The sequence below is a fragment of the Pristiophorus japonicus genome, chromosome 21 (genome assembly GCF_044704955.1).
Source record: "Pristiophorus japonicus isolate sPriJap1 chromosome 21, sPriJap1.hap1, whole genome shotgun sequence".
In the NCBI taxonomy this organism is placed as follows: domain Eukaryota; kingdom Metazoa; phylum Chordata; class Chondrichthyes; family Pristiophoridae; genus Pristiophorus; species Pristiophorus japonicus.
In genome coordinates, this window is record NC_091997.1 from 48,272,974 (window position 1) to 48,297,684 (window position 24,711).

Below are 24,711 nucleotides of genomic sequence, written 5' to 3' on the forward strand. Positions count from 1 at the left end.
GAGTGAAGAGACTGCTGGAAGGATGACAGCCATCGAGGCTGGGCAGGTGGTCCAGGGAGAGCTGGGGATGTCAAATGGCCAGTGGACCGCTCTGAGTTTTAGTGAATCCCATTTATTGATCCCATTTCAGTGAAGATTTTAAGGTTATTAAAGTTTTTCAATTAATTTTCATCCTAGAGAAACCTGAGAGCTGCAGCTTCTGACCCGCCCTTTGTCCAGTTCTGAAATGGACAATAGCTGAGGAGACGGTTCAAGGGTCACGGGCCAGGGCCTGCAGCGCCCCCTGCCGCCTCGACCAACAGCGCTTCCTCCACCGCGAGGCTCGGAGGACCCGCAGCTCCTCCACCGTCCCGGCATGCTTCACTGTACTGTCATGGCCGCGCCCGCTGAGACCGACTCCGCACCGCTGAGGCCGCAGTTCGGGAGCCGTTTTCTGACCGACCCGGGCCGGGTCTTTCAGCACAACGCCTGGTGAGAACACGCGCGACACATGGGCGGGCCTGGGGCTGAGAGAGGCTCCCACACCCCGAGAGAGAGAGAGAGAAGCGTCCGCGGCTCCCCCTCCCCACGGCCTGACCACAGTCTTCTTAAAGGAATGAAGAGAATGTTTTGATTCCTGTGAATGCATCCCGACACTCTATTCACTGCAGTTGTCGCTTCATGGTGTTGCTCATCAACCTTCAGAGTTCTGTGTACGAGAATGCCCAGATCTCTCTCTCTCTCTCTCCTGCTTTAATGCTTTTCCCTGAGGGCTAGCTATATGTAGGTGCGCTTTCGCCCTGCCCACATGCACAACACTGCACTTTTCCAAATTAAACCCACACAGTTGACGGAAGTCCCACCCTCATGACATCCACACACATTTATATTCTTTCTTGGAATGGAGGCTGCAATACATGTCCAGTAATAAAGAGATAGTCAGACTTCTACCAATCGTTTGTACTTTGCGAGCTAACCGTGTAGTGTCGACTGGACCTAAACCAGATTGAGTAGAGGTGGCAGGGTCTCTTCATTGAAGAGCATTATTGGCTTTTTACAACAGTTCAAAAACTTTCATCCTTGTTTATTTGCTTCTAATCCACAAAATACCAGATTTATTGAATTCAGCTTTATAATTTGCTATGGTGATATTTAAAGTCATGATGACTGGGTTGCTAGTCCAGTACTATAATGAATATTGTAGTAGGCACATTAACTGTCCTCTAGGCTCCACAAGCTAGTGATCAGAAACAAAATCCATGTCTGATTTGTCCTCCATTAGACCGGAGTACTGAGGACAATTGCTTTCCCTTTCTCCTCTCACGCAGGGATAATGTGGAGTGGTCTGAAGAACAGGAGACTGCAGCCAGGAAGAAAGTTGAGGAAAACTGTATCCGACTTGTATCTTCAGAGAAACGCGGTGAGTGAATCACAGCAGTTTTCCTTTCCTTCAAAGGAATCATAGAAACATAGAAATTTACGACACAGACAGATGCCATTCGACCTATCGTCTCTGTGCCGGGAAGACCTATCACAGCTTAATCAGTACAATAAAAATAAAGACTTGCAGTTATATAGCACCTTTCATGATCTCAGGGCGTCCCAAAATGCTTTACAGCCAATGAAGTACTTTTGAAGTGTGGCCACTGTTGTAATGTGGGAAATGCGGCAGCCAATTTGTGCACAGCAAGCTCCCACAAACAGCAATGTGATAATGACTAGATAATCTATTTTTCTAGTGATGTTGATTGAGGGATAAATATCAGCCAAAACACCAGGGATAACTCCCTATTCTTCTTTGAAATAGTATCATGAGACCGTTTACGTCCACCTGCAAGAGCAGACAGGGCCTCGGTTTAACATCTCATTGGAGTGTTAGCCCAGCCCCCACAAATCTTTATTGGGAGACATCTTATTGTCTCACTTTTGATATTTTTTAACACTCCAATTTCAATATCTGTGATTACAAATGAACTTAATCTTCCAAAAAATGAGAGATTTCTTGGATGTTTACACAAATTTGGTATTTCATTGAATATGTCATAGTCCTTGGGCAATGAAATACACAGGATGTCAACATCACAAGAGAATGCATGTTGCAGGCTGTGGGATTAATCATCGCATGGTCCAAATTATCACTCATCATTCAGCCTCACCAACAAACCAAACCAATGACTTGAAGCCTAGATTCTCAAGATTTATACATCCAACTCATTGGAAGCCAGTGCCTTAAGAATTATGTTGATAAGAGTGGATGATTTTACACAACACTTCAAGCAAATTCTAGACCCATCTCCAAAGTGAATGAAGCTGTGCAATTAGTGCACAGATCCCCGCATTTCACTCTGGACCGGATACTAGATATAGGTTTTCTTGCCTCTGCCCCAATATCTCTCTGTCTGTGTGTCTCTGTCCCTCTCTGCTTTTCTCTATTTTATCAGTGTCCCTCTATTGTTCCTCCGAAGCTATTGTGTTTTCACCGTGTTGTAATCAAGACTAGGCATGTTGTCTCCTACTCAAATTCATTCTTTCCCAGGATCTCGAACCTGTGGAACTCCTCACTTCCCTCAGTCTTTCTCCGTCAACCTAAAAGACTTGAGTTCGGTGTCTCTTTTCGAGTGAAGTTACAAATGTAGTCTTGTAATCCCAAATTGTGTAAGTTGGCAGTGTGGAAAGTGTGTTGCTGTGACACCTTAGGCTGCAGTAAAAATGATCCTTTTCACATTTGGCTTGCTTTCCAAACAGCGGAATACGAGAGCAAGGCCAACAGCTACTGGAATGACTTCTACAAAATCCACGAGAACAGGTTTTTCAAAGACCGTCACTGGCTCTTCACGGAGTTCCCTGAGCTGGTTCCCAATTGTAAATCCTTCCTGTTGGATAAATCCAGGCCCACTGAAGCAGCATCGGACCATCATGGCAACGCTGACCCCAGGAGCTGCCTTGACGGGACGGTTGAGAACGGCTCCCACCCGCCCCAGATGTGTGCAGAAGAATCAGCTGAATGTGTCCAGGAGCAGAACGATTTGCAAGTTGATGCTGCCAGTCTGCAGGACGGTCAAAGAATGGACAGTTTTGTGGACTTGTCTTCAGCGGGTACGCCACAGGAGCACACAAAGCTGGGTGAGACGGAGCTATCTGACACCGACTACACTGGAGCCTCTGCAACATTCCGCATACTTGAGGTAATGTGGGAATGTTTCTCCTTGTTTTACAGGTAATGCCTGTCATATAACAACTGAGCTTACCCAATTGAATATAAAGAGAAAATGCTCAGCAGGTCAGGCAGCATCTGTGGAGAGAGAAACAGAGTTAACGTTTCAGGCCGATGACCTTTGGTCAGAACTGGAAAGTTAGAGATTGAACAGGTTTTAAGCAAGTATAGAGGCAGAGAAAAGGGGGATGTTGGAGGAAAGAACAATTACTTAGTGGGTGACTCAGCAGCAAGGTGTAATACCGCTCCAAAGTGGCCAAGAGGGTCCCAGATAGCATCACTGGTCTACGCTAAGGAAAGAAAGACTTGCATCTATATAGCGCCTTTCATGACCACTGGACTTCTCAAAGCGCTTTACAGCCAATGAAGTATAGTCACTGTTGTAATGTAGGAAACGCGGCAGCCAATTTGTGCACAAGCAAGTTCCCACAAACAGCAATGTGTTAATGACCAGATAATCAGTTTTTGTTATGTTGATTGAGGGATAAATATTGGCCAGGACACCAGGGATAACGCTCCTGCTCTTTTTCGAAATAGTGCCGTGGGATATTTTACATCCACTTGAGAGAGCAGACGGAGCCTCGGTTTAACGTCTCTTCTGAAAAACAGCACCTCCAACAATGCAGCGCTCCCTCAGCACTACACTGGAGTGTCAGCCTAGATTTTTGTGCTCTGGAGTGGGACTTGAACCCACAACCTTCTGACTCAGGCGAGAGTGCTACCCACTGAGCCACAGCTGACACCTGTGAAGGAAGCAAAAGTTTCATCCGGCGTGTAATAGGGACGCTCTCTGTGCCTGTCTTTTAAACATGATTTCAGACACACAGTGCAATATGAATTTAAAAATTGGCTTTGCATTTTGAAGAGTTCTTTTGCCTGTCAGGGAAATGACCAGTAGGCAAAGCTGTTCCAGCTCGTGCACATTTTCAGAGAGAGACCAAGCTGTCTTTCCCATCAAACTCTGATATGGCAATTGGAGCTCAGAACACAGACAGATTCTTTGCTATATAGATTAGCCAGGATCCAGTTGCTAATTTTATTGGGTAGCTTTATTTGATGCCTGGGTCGTTCTTTCAGATACTTAACTTATGCCACTTTATAGGCTGAAGAAGTAGGCAAATTCATTACCTCTTGTGGCTGACCCACCAATATCAACATCGGCAACATGAAAGGCTTCTTTTGGCGTAAAGGCACTGCCAAGGCTACTGAACTAGAGTTTGTTTATGGAATTGGCACTTGGACTAAGTGTAGTGGGGAGGAATACCAGCTGATTAAAGGACAACCATTCCATCTAGATGCTGCAGATCATCAGTCTGGCAAGAAATGCGTCTTTTAAACTCCTGCTTAAACTTACTGAGGGAGTGCTGCACTGTCGGAGGTTCCGTCTTTCGGATGAGACGTTAAACCGAGGTTCCGTCTGCTTTCTCAGGTGGACATAAAAGATCCCACGGCACTATTCGAAGAGCAGGGGAATTCTCCTCAGTGTCCTGGTCAATATTTCTCCCTCAACCAACATCACTAAAAACTGATTTTCTGATCAATGGAGTTTTTGGGACCAGGCTGTGCACAGATTGGCTACCGCATTTCCTACATTACAACAGTGACTACACTTCAAAAGTACTTCATTGCTTTGGGACGTCCAGTGGTTGTGAAAGGTGTTGTATAATGGCAAGTCTTTCTTTCTAAATTGAAGTATTCAAGAGTCAAAAGGGCATTGACAAGATAAACATCTTCATGTTTAATGTAGTCACAGATTTCACATCGCAAACTTTAGAAGGGGGAGAGTGAAAAGTAGGTTTAGCTAGTTTATGCAGTCTTCCCTCGGAGGCAGCGTGAACTGATTGTATCATCAGATTGAAGAGAGTTGGATAAGTTGGAGAAAGATTTTATAGGCATCAGATATCGGGGAATATATTTCCTAAACACAAGGACTGGCAGATGAGCCACAATTGCCTTCGCTAGTCCTGTTGATTCTATGTTGCTGTGTAGTACTGATTCAGCTGCTCTGAGCTGGGGCGACAGTTTTCATGCTACACTTGCAGATGTCTGTCCTTGGCTCGGGCGAGGGGAAGTAGCCCAGGTTCCTGCCCAACAGTATCAAACATCCACTGCTGGCGAGCGCGGCGTGCTTGTGGGGGTCAGATGAGGATGAGATTATACCTGGCTGGGGGCCCAAGCAAGATGAAAGAGTGTCTCAGACACTCACTGTCTAGGTCACACATGAAGGTGGGGCACTTGGGTGAAGGACTGATGAGTTGCCAGTGCCTGCGGCGTTACACCCCAACCCGAGGCACTGCCTTCGAGAGGAGCGATGAAAGCAACAATGGCTTGGAGTTTGTGCCAGGATGAGCAACACAGGAAGTCAACCTCGCAGGTTACAACTAGAATAGGAATGTAAAGGTGCCAAAAAATCTCAATATAGTTCAAGAAGCTCCGAAGTCTAGAAATTATACTTCACCGCTATATACCTCATACTCCCATACTCCCCTCCTTCACACAGTATCGAACTTTTGGTGACTCAGTACCGTCAGTAGAATTTATCTTTATTTAATAATGCAAAATACTGAACATTCAAGGTGTCCCCACATCAGTGGGTCGTCTGTCTTTACTTGAACAAAATAACTGCTGATACTGTCCAGCATTCTAATGCTCTGAGCTGAGGAAAGCCACCCTGACACTTTCCTGTTTAAAGTCTGACTGGCTACGTGTGTCTCTATTGCTCACATCCCAGAGACAGGGCCTATGCCAGGCGAGCCCTATCTGGCGTCCAGGATCAGGGACCTCCCAATACAATAAATTGCTTCTCGTTTACAGCCTTTGGGAAAGCAGCTTCAATGCCTTCGTTCGCATTTTGAGAAAAAATTGTTTTTAAAAACCCCAACATTTAAATGGTGATTCTTTTCCAAATCTTTTCTGAGGGAAAAATGGTCACACAAAAAAATCCCAAAGTGTGACCAGCTTCTATTGTAGCTCATCCCTGCAACCTGAGGAGATGGAAGAAAGCATGCAAATAGATGAGGCCGCTCAGCCCATCAAACACACATTTCACACACACACATATACACTCGGCTGTCTCACAGACAATACCCAGCCAGTTTAATCTGCTGGGCAACGGTTCTTTGTTTTCTCCCTACTGACCCTAACGGTAGATCCAGCAAATCTCCAGGACCTTCCATCCTGCAACGTTTGACCATGAACAGTCTCCCTCCTTCAATATGAAGGGCCCAGAAGCTCACCTCAGTACGATTATCTCCGGCTGTATTTGTCCCGATGGCTCTCGATCTCCTTCCAAACAAAATAGTGGTCTTTTTATAATAACGTTAGCACAGTCTGAGCTACCTCAACTGAGCCAGTACTTCAGGCAGATTTTTAACTCTGCATTTTATTTTTCCTCACTATCCTCCATTAAGATGCTCGTTAAAACCTACCTCATCTCTCCTAATGCTTCCTTTGGCTCTGTTAATTTTTGTCTGGTGATGTGGTGCTATACAAATGTAGTTTAAACCTGTATCGAACCTCAGTTAGACCACACTTGGAGCACTGCATACCGTTCTGGTCGCCATATTATAAAAAGGATATAGACAAACTGGAGAGGATGCACCAAAGGTTTACAAGGATGATATCAGAACTGCGAGGGTATACGTATCCGGAAAGGATGAACAGGCTGGGTCTCCTCTTGAAAAGAGAAGGCTGAGGGGTGACCTAATAGAAGTCTTTAAAATTATGAAAGGTTTTGATAGAGTGGCTACAGAGAGAGTGTTTCCACTTCTGAGAAGTGCCTTAGGTCGTTTTGCTACATTTTGCTCCCGATAAACGACTCAAGACACCTTCAACTCCGGCAGAAGTTTCTTTAATTTACTTGCTAGCAAGGGAAAGGTCACACTCAGTCAATGGCTAAGTGAACACCTCCGAAATGGTACAGTTTCACTAGATATTTATACAGTAAAACCCAAGTTATGGCCTCTCCCTATGTATTGGCTCTGTCTCGCAGTCGGTGAATACAGATAAAGTTAATTACTACATTCTTGTCCTGACATGGTTTCCAGATATTTCCTTTTGTCAGGGTTATTAGTTGGCCAGCCGGCCATTACTCGATGAGAGTGTGGTAATGAGCTATTACCTGTCTTGCATTGTGTCAGGATTGTCCAGTTTCCTAGTCAGTTATCTTTTTGCATCAAATGGATGCGGTCTCTACAAGAGATAATGGCTGGTGGTTTGAGTACTTCGAAAAGGGTGGGGTGGCATGGAACTGGTGTTGTATGGACAATAGGAGAGCACCATGGGGGGGGGTGGGGTACTTGTCTCAGCATGACTTGCCTCCTAGCTGTCTGGTGACTATCAGCCATTTCAAGCCAGGTTTAGCTGTTTATGCAAGCTGACTGCTTTATGCAGAAATTTCTGGAAGGACCAGGACTCCATTTTGTTATATATTGCAAAGGGCACAAAAATACCGTGTGGTATCAGCTTAGATAAAAATACATTTCCACAACGTTAAAGGCGCTATATAAATGCAAATTGTTGAGATGATTCATTTGGAACAGCCTTAACAACCACTCTGCAGCATTAATACCGACTTTTCAAAGTGTATACCAAATCTTTCTTTCTCTCTCTCCTTCCTAGGTTGGCTGTGGAGTTGGAAATACAGTGTTCCCCATCTTACGAACTAGCAAGTAAGAACAATGTTTTCCCCATCACACCATTCACTGAGCTATGCCTCGGATGTTCCCTCCGCATCAGGCTCATTCGTGATCACGTGTCAGATTGGTACAGTGGTAGCACTGTTGCCTGAGTCACGAGGTTGCAGGTTCCAGCCCCACTGCAGACTTGAGCACAATCCAGGCTGACACCTCGGTGTAGTACGGAGAGAGTGCTGCACTGTCGGAGGGGTGGTCTTTCAGGTGGGGTATTAAGCAGAGAGTCTGCCTGTTTGGGTGGGTGTAAAAGATGCCATGGCTCGACTCAGAAGGGCAGGGGAGTTCTCTCGGCCAATATTCCTCCCTCAACCTACATCACCAAAAACTGATTATCTGGTCATTCATAAACTTGCTGTTTGTGGGATCTTGCTGTGTGAAAATGGCTGTTGCATAACAACACTTCAGAAGTAATCCATTGGTTGTAAAGTCCTGAGGTGGTGGTGTGGTGCGATACAAATGTAGTTTAAACCTGTATCGCACCTCGGTTAGACCACACTTGGAGTGCTGCGTACCGTTCTGGTTACAATGTTAGAAAAAGGATATTGACACACTGGAGAGGATGCAAAAAAGATTTTCATGGATGATACCAGAAATGCAAGGTTATACCTATTCGGAAAGGATGAACAGGCTGCGTCCCTTTTCTCTTGAAAAGAGAAGGCTGAGGGGTGACCTAATAGAGGTCTTTAAAATTATGAAAGGTTTTGATAGAGTAAATAGAGAGAGAGTTTCTACTTCTAGGGAAGAGCAAAACTAGAGGCCATCAATATAAGATAGTCACCAAGAAATCCAATCGGGAATTCAGAAGAAACTTCTTTACCCAAAGAGTGGTGAGAATGTGGAACTCGCTACCACAGGGAGTGGTTGAAGCGAATAGTGTAGATGCATTTAAGGGGAGACTAGACGAGCATATGAGGGAAAAGGGAATAGAGGGTTATGTTGATAGTTAGATGAGGTAGGAACATAGGAAATAGGAACAGGAGTAGGCCATTCGGCCCCTCGAGCCTGCTCCGCCATTTTATAAGATCATGGCTGATCTGATCTTGGGCTCAGCTCCACTTCCCTGCCCGCTCCCCATAACCCTTTACTCCCTTATCTTTTAAAAAATCTGTCCATCTCCACCTTAAATATATTCAATGACCCAGCCTCCACAGCTCTCTGGGGCAGAAAATTCAACAGATTTAAGACCCTCTGAGAGAAGAAATTCGTCCTCATCTCAATTCTAAATGGGCGGCCCCTTATTCTTAAACTATTCCCCCTAGTTCTAGATTTCCCCACGAGTGGAAACATCCTCTCTATATCTACCTTGTCGAGCCCCCTCAGTATCTTATATGTTTTAATAAGATCCCCTCTCATTCGTCTAAACTCCAATGTGTATAGGCCCAACCTACTCAACTAGGATAGGAGGAGGCTCGAGTGGAGCATAAGCGGTGACATGGACTGGTTGGGCCGAATGGGCTGTTTCTGTGCTGTATATTCCATGTAAAGTGTGTTTCCTGCTCTCTTCACTTTATCAGCAGCACTGGAGTTATGCAGGGTTCTGCTCAACTGCGCCCTCCAGTGTTCATCTGGAGAATAAGAACTGTAGGCGGAATTGAGTGACCAAACTGTTGCATTGTATTACGTACCACAACGTAACATCATGAATATGTAAGAACTCATTAGCCCAGTGGTGGATTGTTTTTATGATGCCAAATGTTGTTCCGATTCAGGCTAGTAGATATACATAAACCTCGGGAGTAGTTATTTTTCCATTATGTGCTGCACGAAATCAGATCAGACATTCAGCACATGGATTAATATTTGTCACTAACTCGCATCTTGTGCATCGCGAGTTATATATTTGAGCCATTTCTTTTGTAGCACTTGGTGCTAAGCAGGAATGCTGCAAAATGTAGCTGGCAGAAAATTCTTATTTGCAAAAAGCCCCAGTAAACTGACGGTTACCTGTTTTGATCACACACACACACACCTTCTGCCATGCTCGGGTCGCGGACTCTGTTACAGTACAACCATTGCCTGGGGTGGGACCTGCTCCAACTCGGGTGTGTCTTGTACCCACTGTGTGTGTGTGAGACAGTGTGGGGAGGGAATACATCATATCTCCCTACTCCTGAGGTTTATGTATATCTACTATCCTAAACAGGGACAAAATTGGGCATCACAAAAATCTTCTGCTGGGGTAACGAGTTGGCACAGTGGACTTGGCCCTGTGCCCAACTCTGGGTGACTGAGAGAGTCCAAAGTGAAATGTGTCTCGGGCAATGTTCAGGGCGGACACCAACCGTTATTCCCCCTAATGGTTTTTTAGTATGTGGTCCCTTTAACTGGGTGCACAGCCCATTCAGATTTTCGCGCATTCGTGGTTTCTTCCCTGTAGAAGCGTGTGTTCTCCAATAATGATCAGGACACTGTCACGTGTCTTCCTGGATCTGCAGAATCAGGGTTCGGGCTAACCCCACATTCCTGCTCACTAACTGTCCACACGGCCAGTTTCTGAGGTCAGTTTAATCTGTTGGCGAGTTACTGTTTTGCAATGTGCTCCAGACTCTCTTGTCCGCCATCGAACATGAATCATACAATATGTGCTACAGAAACTGGGGCAAGATAGGAAGAAGAGTTCATGGGATTCTGTCACCTAGTTAGCAAGAGTGAATGTAAAAAGTGTGGAGAGAATATGGTCCTAGATTTTCAGTTTTGTTCCTGTAACAAGCTGGCCATGGTATCTGCGATGTAAAAATGTTTATTTCTGGGCAGTTCTAGAAAGTTGCTCATTTACTGATGGAAGATTTGATGCCAGTCACTAACTCTCCTCCTGTACCCTTGCAGTGACCCGGGGCTCTTTGTGTACTGCTGCGATTTTTCCTCTACTGCCGTGGAACTTGTCAAGGTGAGAAAGTCACGATTGTGCTCTCGCTTTGGTCTGTGAATGTCCCTCTAGCCCAGTCTATACTGGGGCATTCATCTGTGCTAAGCCAGTATTACTCCTGATGGTGTAAACCCCAAGTAACTACCACTTACAGTGTGTATTGGAAATGCATCTGCTTAACTCTGCCCCTCTCGATAGCTCCAAAGCAACAGTGGGGTACGGAAAGTCATTCGCCTTTACTTAGGCTCTTGGTTCACTTTTAGTGCTGTTCCAGGATTATAGTGGCCCTGCTTTGCTGTGTTTCCTATTCTATTTTGTCAATAACAAATCTCAACATCTCCAGTTAGCAGCTGAGACATTTGTTTGCGTTCCGGTGACCAGCAGCAGTCTGCAAGCAGTGTAAATCTTCTCGTTCTGTTTCTAGCTGAACTCTGGTTATGACAGCTCTCGCTGCCTCGCCTTTGTCCACGATCTGTGTGATGCACAGGCCACCTACCCAGTGCCAGATGGGAACCTGGACATCATTATCCTCATATTTGTACTCTCAGCGATACATCCAGATAAGTAAGTACAGCTGTCCTGGACCGTGTCTCGTGCTGGGTGTCTGAACCATGTCTTGTGTGTGGACCATGTCTAGTATTGGTGTCTGGACCGTGTCTGGTACTGGGTGTCTGGACCGTGTCTAGTACTGGGTGTCTGGACCGTGTCTAGTACTGGGTGTCTGGACCGTGTCTAGTACTGGGTGTCTGGACCGTGTCTAGTACTGGGTGTCTGGACCGTGTCTAGTACTGGGTGTCTGGACCGTGTCTAGTACTGGGTGTCTGGACCGTGTCTAGTACTGGGTGTCTGGACCGTGTCTAGTACTGGGTGTCTGGACCGTGTCTAGTACTGGGTGTCTGGACCGTGTCTAGTACTGGGTGTCTGGACCGTGTCCAGTACTGGGTGTCTGGACCGTGTCCAGTACTGGGTGTCTGGACCGTGTCCAGTACTGGGTGTCTGGACCGTGTCCAGTACTGGGTGTCTGGACCGTGTCTGGACCGTGTCTAGTACTGGGTGTCTGGACCGTGTCTAGTACTGGGTGTCTGGACCGTGTCTAGTACTGGGTGTCTGGACCGTGTCTAGTACTGGGTGTCTGGACCGTGTCTACTACTGGGTGTCTGGACCGTGTCTAGTACTGGGTGTCTGGACCGTGTCTAGTACTGGGTGTCTGGACCGTGTCTAGTACTGGGTGTCTGGACCGTGTCTAGAACTGGGTGTCTGGACCGTGTCTAGTACTGGGTGTCTGGACCGTGTCTACTACTGGGTGTCTGGACCGTGTCTAGTACTGGGTGTCTGGACCGTGTCTAGTACTGGGTGTCTGGACCGTGTCCAGTGCTGGGTGTCTGGACCGTGTCCAGTGCTGGGTGTCTGGACCGTGTCCAGTGCTGGGTGTCTGGACCGTGTCCAGTGCTGGGTGTCTGGACCGTGTCCAGTGCTGGGTGTCTGGACCGTGTCCAGTGCTGGGTGTCTGGACCGTGTCCAGTGCTGGGTGTCTGGACCGTGTCCAGTGCTGGGTGTCTGGACCGTGTCCAGTGCTGGGTGTCTGGACCGTGTCCAGTGCTGGGTGTCTGGACCGTGTCCAGTGCTGGGTGTCTGGACCGTGTCCAGTGCTGGTGTCCGAGGTGTATTGGTCATATGCTGAAGTGTTTCTAATCTTGATACTTTTTCACCCATTCCCCTGTCTTTCTCTCTCCCCCTCCCTGTTTTTTGCTGTTAATCTGCCTTTCCCTTTCTCCCTTTTGCTCACCCACGCCTTCTCTCCGCCCCCATCCCCTGGCCCATTTCTCTCTCTCTCTCTCCCTGTCTCCACTCTCTCTCCTCCCATCTCTGCAGAATGCAGGCTGTTATTAAGAGGTTGAGTCAACTTTTAAAACCAGGAGGGATGATTCTCTTCAGGGACTATGGGCGTTATGACATGGCACAGCTTCGATTTAAGCAAGGTAAGGGCTCTAAGCTGATCCCCTTCATTATCTGGTACTGGATCATCATCTGCTAAAGCCTCCCAGGTTTTTACAAAATTACAAAATTAGACTCATTCTTGCACTGTATATTACTTCAAGATTGCAATGAGACAAGGGTTTGACAGTAACCCAGAGTCTGGGGGAATTGTGACATGGCACCTGGTGCACTAGTGCAGTGTGTGACTCAGAAGGCCGTTGTTTGATTCCGGGCTCGCTCAGTTTGTGATTGAGACCACAATGCCTCTTCATGATGATGGAAACATAACCCATTAGGGTGCCCCCATGTGTCTGTGTCAAATACTGCCAGCAGCGTTGCAAAGAGGGCCTCACACCCGCCTCCTCGGCAGCAGAAAATGTGGGACCTATTTCCCAAGGAAGAAACTGAAAGCGGGTAGGTATCATCATTAGAAGGTAAATTACTTCCCCATCCCAAAATATTAGAGGGTCACACCCAACGTATGTATGGCAGCGTACCTCTCTGCCGGTCCCACACAACCTGGGAACGGCTTTTTCAATGTAAAGTTTCACGCATATGCAAAACTGTGAATGGGCTGCGGAGCCCCTTAAAAGGGTCCAAGCACCCAAAAAATCAGATGGAACACTAGTCCTGCGCGGCCTGCCTCCCCCAATGCACGGCCCATTCAAATCTTTACACGTGTGCAGTTGCTACACTATAAAAGCGGTAGACCTGCGCAGGACCTTGTAGATTACTGTGTGCGGCCGCACAACTTAGTGGGAACATTGATCATGCCCATTAACTTCCTCCAGAGGTGGCGCTGTAACTTCTAAAGATTAGGCCTGTTGTTCTTGCTTCCTCCAGAGGTGGTGCTGCGATCTCGCTCAGCCTGTTTGAACAATCACAGGCTGAAAGCTGTATCATTCCCTCCAACTCGGCATCAGCACTGCCATGGGTAATTCATGACGTTTATAGTCAGGGCATGTGACTTCTCTTGTGTGTAATGAGTTAAAACTTTCATATCAAACTCCCCTGGCCTACTGGGTAACGGCACTGCCGAGTGTGGTACTGAGCTATACAGACTAGAAGGTCCCAGGTCCGGTCTGTGTTGGGTGAGGGACCAGAACGCTACTGGCACCTGTGGAATTCTAGCCCAGAGAGCGTCTGTGCCTTTGGGAAAGAGCGAGAACAAATACAATTTAAAAACCTGATCTCAGTTTTCACTGAAAGCACAGATTCTACATAACCCATCATCTCAACAGTTAATCACTGCCATAATGCTAAATTAAAAGATTATTTTCAGTGTGACAGCTTGGGTGCGGTGCTAAAATAATTGTTGCTGTCTTCGGACCTCAATGCTAACATCTGGGTAATACCTGGACAGCAGGTGCTTAATACAGTGAGAAAAATATCCCATTGCCCCGCCCCGTACCGATGCCCCGCCCACTTCAGTGAGCACACTGTTCACACAGTAATACAGTGGTGCTGTGAGAAGTAAAATCTCAAACAGAAAATAGGCTAGGTCGCTGGGCGGTGGGAATTGTGATAGAAAATGTTCTATATATTGTGTGGCTTAATGACCCACAGTAACAGACTCCATAAGACACGCGCCACTCTCCCCAGCCCACTCCACAGTTACTTGCTGTGATGCAGAAATGGCGCATTTTGCTGCTGGACAAAAGTTAAGCTTTCCTCTCAGTGACTGATGATTCAGACTGAGCCAGTCACTGTATCCGTTCACATTGAATCAGTGTTGTTTCTGAGATAAATCGATAGTGTTTGCACATGGAATTTACAAAGGACGTAGGCTTATTCTTAACGAGCATTTACTGAAACATAGAAACATAGAAAATAGGTGCAGGAGTAGGCCATTCGGCCCTTCGAGCCTGCACCACCATTCAATAAAATCATGGCTGATCCTTTACCTCAGTACCCCTTTCCTGCTTTCTCTCCATAACCCTTGATCCCTTTAGCCGCAAGGGCCATATCTAACTCCCTCTTGAATATATCCAATGAACTGGCATCAACAACTCTCTGCGGTAGTGAAAAATCCTAGAAACCCGGTTCAAAATTTGCCGACACGGCTCACAGTGAGAAGTGGATGGTGCAGGGAGTTAGACAGGTCGTTCAACTCTGGGGCCTGCATTTGAATCTAGCCCAGACTGATGAGATGGAAGTTCCATATCTCTGCTGGCTCTGAGTGTCCTGTATACAATATGTCTAACTCCAGTTGCTGGTGGGCAGGAGCCCACTGCCCACAAACTGGCAATCTCACTGACCGAGGCCACAATGTGTTAAAACCTCCTGTGCCATTCTTTGCTGTGCACCTTCTCCATGGTACCGGCTTGTTCTGAGATTGGATGTGGCACGATGTTTGAGCAGAGTAAAGCTGCTCTGTAGCTGGCTGTGCTGCACCTGACCTGCAAATGCTTCTTGCTGACCCTGGGTGACAAAATTAGAGTTTTCTATCCCCAGTGAGGTTCTGTACTCGGGCAAAATCGCCAAAATCACCAACGGCAGCAGAGCTTAGCATTCCATTCAGTGCCCTATGTTTTCCCCTGAAGTTTCCTTCACGACTTAAAACAATTCCCATAATAATGAATGAATCCCTTTGACGAGTGTTTCCAGTGGCTGCAAGTTGAAGTCCAGGTAACTCTAGTGAAATGCTGCAGTTCATTTAAAATTAAATCAGCTATGCATTTTATACCTCTAGTCTCTCTCAATGCCATGTCCATTCCTGATTGTAGGTCGTTGTCTATCTGAAAATTTCTACGTCCGAGGAGATGGGACCAGAGTTTATTTTTTCACACCAGGTAATCGTGCTGTGTTTGCAGTTCAATCCCTAGCAATTGTTATTTAAGAATGTGGGAGTTTAGGGGAACCACTGCAGCATTAAAATTGCCCGTGATTTGATCCACAGTTTCCATTATGCAGTGATCCCTTTTTAACATTAGTAATTAATATGGTAAAATCCTGTTTTATTGACCTGATCTCTTAATATTGTCCATGCTGCCACTTTGGAATGTGTACACCCATCAGCTAGCCTATCGGTTTAGCACAGCCAAGATACATACTTCTACCGCCAAGTCAAAAGGTCATGAGTTCAAGCTCCATTCCAGAGATTTGAGCACATAAGCCAGGCTAACAATTCAGTACCACAAAGGTGCTGCACTGTCGGAGGTGCCGTCTTTCAGATGCGACATTAAGCTGAGGCTCTGCCTGTCCTCAAGTGGATGTAAAAGAGCCCATGGCACTATTCAAAAAGTTCTCCTGGTGTCCAGGCCAATATTTATTCCTCAACCAACATCACTAAAACAGGCACTTTGCTCATTTATCTCTGGGATCTTCCCATGTGTAAATTTGGCTGCCACATTTCCCTACATTACAACAGCGACTATGCTTCAAAAAGTACTTTGTTGGCTATGAAACGCTTGGGGGGGCATCCTGTGTTTGTGAAAGGTGCAATATAAATGCAAGTTCTTCTTAACTGTTACTACTCTCACCTAAGAGGAGAGTTAATGGAGGTGTCTCAGATTATGAAGGGCTTTATGAAGTTGACTAGGGAAAGACTCTTTCCTCTGGATGGGGAGTCAGTGAGCAGGATTCAACAATATAAAATTGTTGTGGAGAGAGGTTAGGAGAATTTCTTCAAGCAGAGGAAATGCTTTTCCACAGGGAGTGTTTGAAGCAGAGACCATTGCATCTTTTAAGGTAAATGTAGATAAATATTTAGACACGATCTACAGAGAGAGAGCAGGGCAGTGGGATTAGTTTTGGATTCTGGCACAGACGCAATGATCTGAATGATCGCTTCTCTGAAAGAGCTGCACAAACGCATCACCCTTTAGACTCAAATCACTAATGATTTCCTGAAAAAGTATGTTTGAGAAGATTTGCTTCTCCAGCTGTAGATTTAGTTTTGAATTCTCCGATAAGCAGCTTCACTGTCCGGTTCGACCTCAGTGTCGCTGCAATTTCCCGCCCACAAACTACAAACACGGTCCCTGGTTGCTGTTTACCTTTGTTCTCAGACCTGTTCATTTACACCGTCTGCCGAATTAAGAGCTTGTTTAGGGGCCGAGACTCAGATTTCAGTTTTAAACTTCTAAAGAACTGTTTCTAAAGTTACTAAGAGTGGGTCAGTGGGTGGCACTTGATTATAACATTGCAGAGCTGACAAAGCCGCAACTCACCTAACGTGTGCTACTGTCTCCTTTATTCCGCCCCCCTCCAAAGCCGGTCTGGATGAGCTCTTCACATCTGCCGGCCTGGAGAAAGTCCAGAACCTCGTGGATCGACGTCTACAGGTTAACCGCGGGAAGCAGCTGACCATGTATCGGGTCTGGATTCAGTGCAAGTATCGCAAACCTCTCCAGAAAGGAGAATGAAGATTCCTAACCCCGCAGATCAGTCGCTGTTGAGTGGCATTGAATTCACAGAGCTGAATCGGGGTCTCGTACAATATGTCATCACTTTGGTTAGCCCCGCTGAGTTGACTTAAACCAACCTGCTCCGTAATCATAACCGTTCTCAAGTTCAGAATCGCTGCAGATTAACTTTGGTCGGTTTATATACAGCACCCTGAGAGTTATAGTCACCATATTCATACTTGAGTATTTGATCTTGGAGGTGGAAATGCTGGTCCATGTGTTAAACAGTGTCCCCTTTTAATTTTTTTGGAGTGCTCAACCATTTAAGGGGCTACGCGGCCCATTCAAAGTACAGCACATGCGCTTTTTTTCCTATTTAAAAGCAGGTGAGCCGGCTGCGCAGAAGCTGCGGTGAATTGCGGGCCACACAGCTTAAAGGGAACATTGGTGTTGAGCACTTCTCTCGACTCTACAAAGCTGACTGCCCATTCCCTCCAGCTCCCCTATCAGTCACCACCACTTGCTGTTCGCACGCCTTCCATTGTCCAGCACTTCTGCAGTCCCTGTTACATAGGAACAGGAGGAGGCCATTCAGCCCCTCGAGCCTGGTCCGCCATGCAATCAGATCACGGCTGATCTGTGCCTCAACTCAATTTACCCACCTTTGCTCCATATTCCTTGATTCCATTGCTTAACAAAAGTCGACCAGTCGCAGTCTTGAAAGCTCCAATTGCCCCAACATCCACAGCTTTTTGGGAGGAATGAGTCCTGGTTTTGCCCATCAGAGGAGATAGTTTCTCAGTATATACCCTATCGAATCCTTTTAACATTTTAGATACCTTGCTAAGATCACAATCTTTTATACTCGAGGGAATACAGGCCAATTACTGTAAGGCTGATTCTCTGCCCAATTGGCCTCCTTTCCTTCTCTCATTGCAGCCCTGAATGTCTGTATAAACTCTGGCCATAAACTCTGGTCTCAAAATTCGAGGAAGATGTCCACGATGTGATTTTCCTGCTTGCTGTGAAAGGGGTTTGTGCTGACTGCTCCCTGCGGAGGTCCCTATCTCAGCAACAACGCTGAATGGACACATTGGGGCGGGGGGGGGGATTAGCGAGAGAGTGAGAGTCACGCAGCCCCCTCGCCCTCTTCCCACACACCGATTTCAGCGGAGGCCCAGTTGCTCACCACTCGCAGAAGGGGCGAAAGCATCTTAAAATAAGGATCTCACTCTCTGGAAAAGTTGCCTCATATTGCAGGGGGGCGGTAGTTTACTCTTGTTGGTAAAGGACAACCCACAATGCAGCAAATTCACTTTCTGCTAATCTGTGAGCAGCTGCCCACACCAGGGTTGAGTGCATCCTGAGAGAGTCTCGACGGTGTTGGCATGTAAGTGGCCCAACTATCTCTCATCTCTGGGTCCATACACCTTTTTGTGTTCGAGCAAAGTGCAAACCACATCACAGCTATTTGTACCATTTGACCCAGTGTAGCTATGAGAACAAAAACCATTTAGATTTTAACTGTGTTGGGTATTTTTACTGGATGGTGTTATGGTAAGCACAGTATATTTAATAAATTGTATTTTTTCTTTCATGGTTGTTGATATCCATCGATTTTGGGTATGTGTGCATTCCTGTGTTATATGTGGCACTGTGTGTTTGTGTGTGTATGTTTTATGACTTACTGTGTATATATTATAAATGAATGTCCCCATTAGATTCAGTGACATTATCATCGCCAAATTTCCTTCAACATCCTGGGGACCGCCATTGACCAGAAACCCAACTGGACCAGAGGTATAAATGTTGTGGCTACTAGAGCAGGTCAGATGCTGGGCATTCTGTGACGAGTGTCTCGCCTCCTGACTCCCCAAAGCCTCTCCCCACCCTACAAGGCACAAGTCAGGAGTGTGACGGAATACTTTCCACTCGCCCTCTCACCGCAGTCCTGCTCACCCATCACCCTGGTGCTCGCTGACCTACATTGGCTTCCGGTTAAGCAACGCCTCGATTTCAAAATTCTTAACCTTATTTTCAAATCCCTCTATGGCCTCACCCTCCCTATCTCTGTAATCTCCCCCAGCCTCACAACTCCCTGAGATGTCTGCGCTCCTCTAATTCTGCCCTCCTGAGCATCCCTGATTGTAATCGCTCAACCATCGGTAGCTGTGCCTTCTGTTGCCTAGGCCCCAAACTCTGGAACTCCCTCCCTAAACCGCTCTGCCTCTTTACCTCTCTTTCCTCCTTCAAGATGCTCCTTAAAACCTACCCTTTGTCACCTGCACTTATTTCTATTTATGCAGCTCGGTGTCAAATTTTTATCGCATTCTGTGAAGCACCTTAGGACATTGCACTACGTTTAAGGAGCTATATAAATACAAGTTGTTGTTGCCTGGATGGGTGCAGCTCCAACAACACTCAAAGCTCAACGCTATCCTCTTGATCGACACCCCATCCACCATCAGCGCACCGTGGCTGCAGTGTGTACTATCAACAGGATGCACTGCAGCAACTGGCCAAGGTTTATTTCTACATAACAGCACTGTGGGAGCACCATCACCACACGGGCAGCTGTTGTTCAAGAAGGCGGCTCACCACCACCTCAGTGGCAACTAGCGATGGGTAATAAATGCCAGCCTTGCTAGTGACGCCCACATCCTCACAATGAATGTAAAAAATAGTACTGCTACTGTCTGTATAATATATATCACTGCGTATGTTATATATTCGTGTGTGTAATTCTCCTGTTGCTGTGTATAATATGTTGTGTCTAATGCCCTGCACCTTTATGTTATATATCGCACTCTGTTAGCAGTAACCTGAGGGTTATCTAATAGACAGCAAAGTGGCTTCAGAAGAGAAAGATCCTATCTGACCAGCCTCCTCGATATCGAGGAATTTACAACCCGAGTGGACTGTGGTAAAACTTACCATGTTATGCACTGGGCTCCCAGCAGGTATGTGAAAAGTCCCACACCACAGGTTACACAGAGACTGGCCGACAGGAAGTGAACATAAATACTTGATGGAGAACTCGTGCCAGGCTGAGGGGAAGTACTCGGTTCAGTGCCCAAGGCTTGATATCAGGACCACTGCTGACTCCAATTTAAATCAACCACTTGAATTCAGGAACTCAATGCCATTTGAAAGAAAATAAAGACTTGCATTTATATAGCGCCTTTCGCGACCTCAGGCTGTCACAAAGCACTTTACAGCCAATGAAAAACTTTTGGAGTGTAGTTCGACGACAGAGGATGGGACAGTCTTGGATCTAGCCTGGAGGTGACGAAGGTTGAATAGGTTCCCACTGGTTCTATAGCTTACTTCCACTCCAGCGGGGAGCAACTGACCACACTCGACCAGCTCCGTTGGGTGGGCCACATTGTCCGCATGCCCCATTCGAAACTCCTATATGATAAGCGAGCCCCAGCTGGGCAAACCAAACATTTCAAGGACACCCTCAAAGCCTCCTTAAGTGCAACATCCCCACTGACACCTGGGAGTCCCTGGCCAAAGACTGCCCTAAGTGGAGGCAGAGCATCTGGGAGGGCACTGAGTATGTCAAGCCTCGTCGTTGAGAGCATGCAGGCAGCGGAAGGACTGTGCGGCAAACCAGTCCCACCCACCCTTTCCTTCAACGACTGTCTGTCCCACCTGTGACAGAGACGGTAATTCCCATATTGGACTGTGCAGTCACCTGAGAACTCACTTTTAGAGTGGAAGCAAGTCTTGATTTCGGGAAGCTGTCTATGATGTAGGAAATGCGGCAGCCAATTTGATCAATGCTCAGCCCTGTAAACAGCAATGAAATAATGATCAGATCATCTGTTTTAGGTGTTGGTTGAGGGATAAATATTGGTCAGGATACCAGGAAGAACTCTCGGCGACGAGACTTGAGGTGCTCAGCGCCCTCCTAGATGCTCTTCCTCCATTTTGGGTGGCCGACGTCTGCTGCACAGACCACTGCCTAATCCGCTCCGTCATTATCATCAATAGCCCCAAAACATTAACATTTTATGGCCCCTATTTTCCCCAATGAAGAAATCTGGTGTCCACTTATATGTATGCACGTTTTCTTGCCACCGTCAGCACCGGGGGGAAAAAACACTCGTCTCCCCGGAACAAAACCTAAATGTAGCGTCGATAACCGAGTCCATCTCAGGGGAAGGAGCTACTAGTAGTGTTATGTTCAGCCATGAACTCGTTGAATGGCGGTGCAGGCTAGAAGGGCCGAATGGCCTACTCCTGCACCTATTTTCTATGTTTCTATGTGTGCGCCTAAGATGCACTGCGCATGCGCGTAAATATTTTTAAAACATTTTTTTTAAAGAACCACTCAGTGCGCATGCACAGAAATAAAAAAAACCTCTGCGCATGCGCTGTAAAAAATAAAAAATTAATCACGTGTAGGGTCTGTCTGGATCACCAGTGAGAATCCATTGGTGGCAGAGGTGGAAATACAGCTTCACTCAAAAGATGGATGCAAGGGAAGGGCGCAGAGAAAGCGAAAGAGACGGAGAAAGGGAAGCTGTAAGGGCCAAGAGATTTCTTGCGGAAGAAATTGAGCCCCTGGTAAACGTAATTGAGAGTAGATGGGAAGTCTTGAAAACCAGGGGAGCTTCGCTAAAAAGAAACTTAAACCTTCTGTACTCGCAAAAGTTTGGGACCAGGTCGCAGTAGAGTTCAATGCAATATCCATTACCCCGAGGAGCAGTGCACAGCTCAAAAAGATGTGGCAGGACCTCGAACAAGCGGTTACTGTAAGTAATCATTTAAATTTAGTTTTATTTAAGTTTTTAATTATATTTATGCACTGCAATAACATCTGTAAATGTGATTCATGTGTGTGTGTGTGTTCAGAAGGGCCCTCTCTTTAAAAACTTTCATCTTTGCAGAAGATGGTGTCACAGATCAACCGAGAATAGTCACAAACTGAAGGAGGTCCAGCAAGTCGGCTGCAATTAACAGCCATGGAGCAGAGGAATAGCGTATATGATTAAATCTTACAGGAGAAGACCAGCCATCAACGCGAAAGCTGGACCCAGTTTCCCAAGAGAGGGTAAGCCCTGCAAATGGCACAGTCTGGGTTGACTAAATGTTACATAGTGTTTGTGCTGCCTACGCTTCTCCTTCCTCAATGCTGCTAGCCAAGCAACCCTGTTATGTTTTGCAGATGTTGCGCATCAGGAGGAGCCAGAAGGTGCACCTGAAGAAGAGGCGGAGCCAGAAGGTGCACCTGAAGAAGAGAAGGAGACAGAAGGTGCACCTGAAGAAGAGGAGGAGCATGATCAGGAAACCGCCATTCCAGATATTCTACATCAGGAGAATAAGGGGCGACAGGAAGACTTCGACGACGAGATGGTTACACTAGACTTAGAGATGGTGAACCCCTCGAGGATTCCAAGCCCTTTCCTGAGCGAATCAACCGACGGGACATTTCTAGGTGTGCCGCCTGAGGCTGCGGGTCCCAGTGTGTCGCAGCAAGCCACACCTGTGAGGACATCGGAGGAGGAGGGTGGAAGGGAGAGCTGAAGCAGAAACAAAGGATGCAGAGAACAGGACATCTCGTGGGAATGAGTGGTGAGAACTTCCAACAATCGAGATTGCTCCTGGAAACCTTCGGTGGGGTGAGAGTAGAATTAGCAGGACTGAGAGATGAAGTAGCAACACTGGCTGGAGGAATGGGTGAGGTGAGGGGAGAACTTGCGGGACTGTCATTAGAGGTGGCAAAACTTTCGGCAAAGGTGACGGAGGTAGTAGCAGCAATAAGGGGGCACGCCCAGGCTGTCGTTGCTGCCAGGAACATTCTAACCCCCAGACCAAAGTCAGGGGTTGATCCACAGGCTGAGGATGATTACGAAGAGGAACCCGGGCCTTCCACATTGACGCATGCTAGCTCTGTCCCTGTCGTAACCCAACAACAAGAAACACCCTGTCGGAAAAAATACAGAATAAACCTTGGGGTGGGGGGAGGGGAACGAGGGAGCAGAAGTCTGCAACAACGGGCATGCGCAGGGTAGCGGCATCAACTGGGGCAGGAGTGGAGCACAGCGCTAAGGAGGAGGAGAGATGACTTTTTTGTTTGGTTAGTTATTTAAAAGTTTGACACGCAATCTATTAAAGTTTTTAAAGTCATTAAAGTTAAAAGTTATGTTAAGCTAAGTACAACTGTGCTGTATAAACACATTTATTTTGGATTTTTAACCCTGACTCCTGCACATTATTTTTTTAATGCAGCACTATAAAATATTTTTGGATAATGTCACGGATTCAACATGTCAAGTGGCCTCATTCCTTGTAACCTAGAAGTTTAAATGAAACAGGGGCTTGTCCTGACTTGTTTTGGGTCATTGATACAAGCAATGCAGGACCATGGAGCATGTATCAGTGACCCTGAACAAGTCTAGATCTATGAACACCTTAGTACTGGAACCTGCCCCTGTTTCATTTAAACTTACAGGTTACAAGGAATGAGGCCATTTAACATATTGACATGTCGAATCTGTTGATGTATTGAAATCGGTAAGAACATCTGATTGGGAATCAAGTTGTCATTAGGTACTTCCTATTGTTAAGGAGCATATCACGCAGTACTTTTGCCGATTGAGTCACTGGAGGAACAAAAGCAACATTATTATGCCTTTAACATTGAAAAATGTCTCAAGGTGCTTCATGCAAGTGTAATCAGACCAAAAAGGACACCCAGCCGAGAAAGGAGCTATTAGGAGGGGTGACCAAAATCAGGGTCAAAGAGATGGGTTTGGGAGGGTCTTACAAAAGGAGAGGGAGGCAGAGAGGGGTTTAGTGAGTAAATTCCAGAATGTGGGGCCGAGACGGTTGAAGGCATGGCTGCCAATGGTGGGGCAAGGGGAGAAAAGAATGCAGAGTTCTGGAGGGAATTTTAGGGCTGGAGGAGGTTAGAGTGTTAGAGTGGCAGAGGTCATGAAGGAATTTAAGCATAGGGCTGAGAATTTTCAATTGGAGGCATTGATGGACCAGGAACCAGTGTGGGTCGAGTACAGGTGTGATGGGTCAGCGGGACTTGATGTGGGATAGGATATATGCAGCAGAGTTTTGGATGAGCTAAAGTTTAAGGAAGGTAGAGGGTGCAAGCCCAGCTAAAAGAACATTGCAATAGTGGAGTCGGGACATGAAAAAGGCACACATTAGGGTTTCAGCACATGGGCTAAGGCAAAAATGGAGTTAGGCTCCAATACAAGGCACTAACCATAATTATGAGGTTGATCTAATGGATAAAAACATTTAAACACTAATTAAATATCCCTTCAAATATATTATTGTTCATTCAGGTCCACCGAAGCATTTGCCACACTCTATTAAAACATTAAAAATTTAAGGGGTACTATTTAAGAACAAAATTCAATGTGCAGTCTTTAATACAATTCACTGATCCTTTCCAATGTGCCTGGAATGTGTTGCACTGTCCTGCGTGGAGGACCATCGGCCTGGGATAGCAGTGGGCCGCGATGGTGGAGGACCATCGGCCTGGGATAGCAGTGGGCCCCGATGGTGGAGGGCCATCGGCCTGGGATAGCAGCCCGCCGCGTCCGTGGAGGACCATCGGCCTGAGATAGCAGCGGGCCACTTGGGTGGAGGACCATCTGCCTG

General features: G+C 46.5%; 1 protein-coding gene across 1 annotated transcript; it reads left to right on the forward strand.

The window, feature by feature from the left end:
* Positions 1-355: 355 nt before the first annotated feature.
* On the forward strand, positions 356-18,676 carry mettl2a (methyltransferase 2A, methylcytidine). The gene is made up of 9 exons (XM_070864728.1): positions 356-471; positions 1,308-1,399; positions 2,725-3,164; positions 7,814-7,863; positions 10,714-10,774; positions 11,178-11,317; positions 12,626-12,732; positions 15,457-15,522; positions 16,946-18,676. The coding sequence occupies exons 1-9, from the start codon at positions 356-358 to the stop codon at positions 17,095-17,097; spliced, it is 1,224 nt and encodes a 407-aa protein (XP_070720829.1). The 3' UTR covers positions 17,098-18,676.
* The last annotated feature ends 6,035 nt before the right edge of the window (positions 18,677-24,711 follow it).

What these genes read in the sequence shown, in the direction of transcription:
- mettl2a (XM_070864728.1), top strand. Translation starts at nt 356, where the DNA reads ATGCTTCACTGTACTGTCATGGCCGCGCCCGCTGAGACCGACTCCGCA. An exon ending in CAACATTCCGCATACTTGAG is followed by an intron (nt 3,165 to 7,813) that starts GTAATGTGGGAA and finishes TCTCCTTCCTAG; the next exon opens with GTTGGCTGTGGAGTTGGAAA. An exon ending in AGTTTATTTTTTCACACCAG is followed by an intron (nt 15,523 to 16,945) that starts GTAATCGTGCTG and finishes CCCCCTCCAAAG; the next exon opens with CCGGTCTGGATGAGCTCTTC.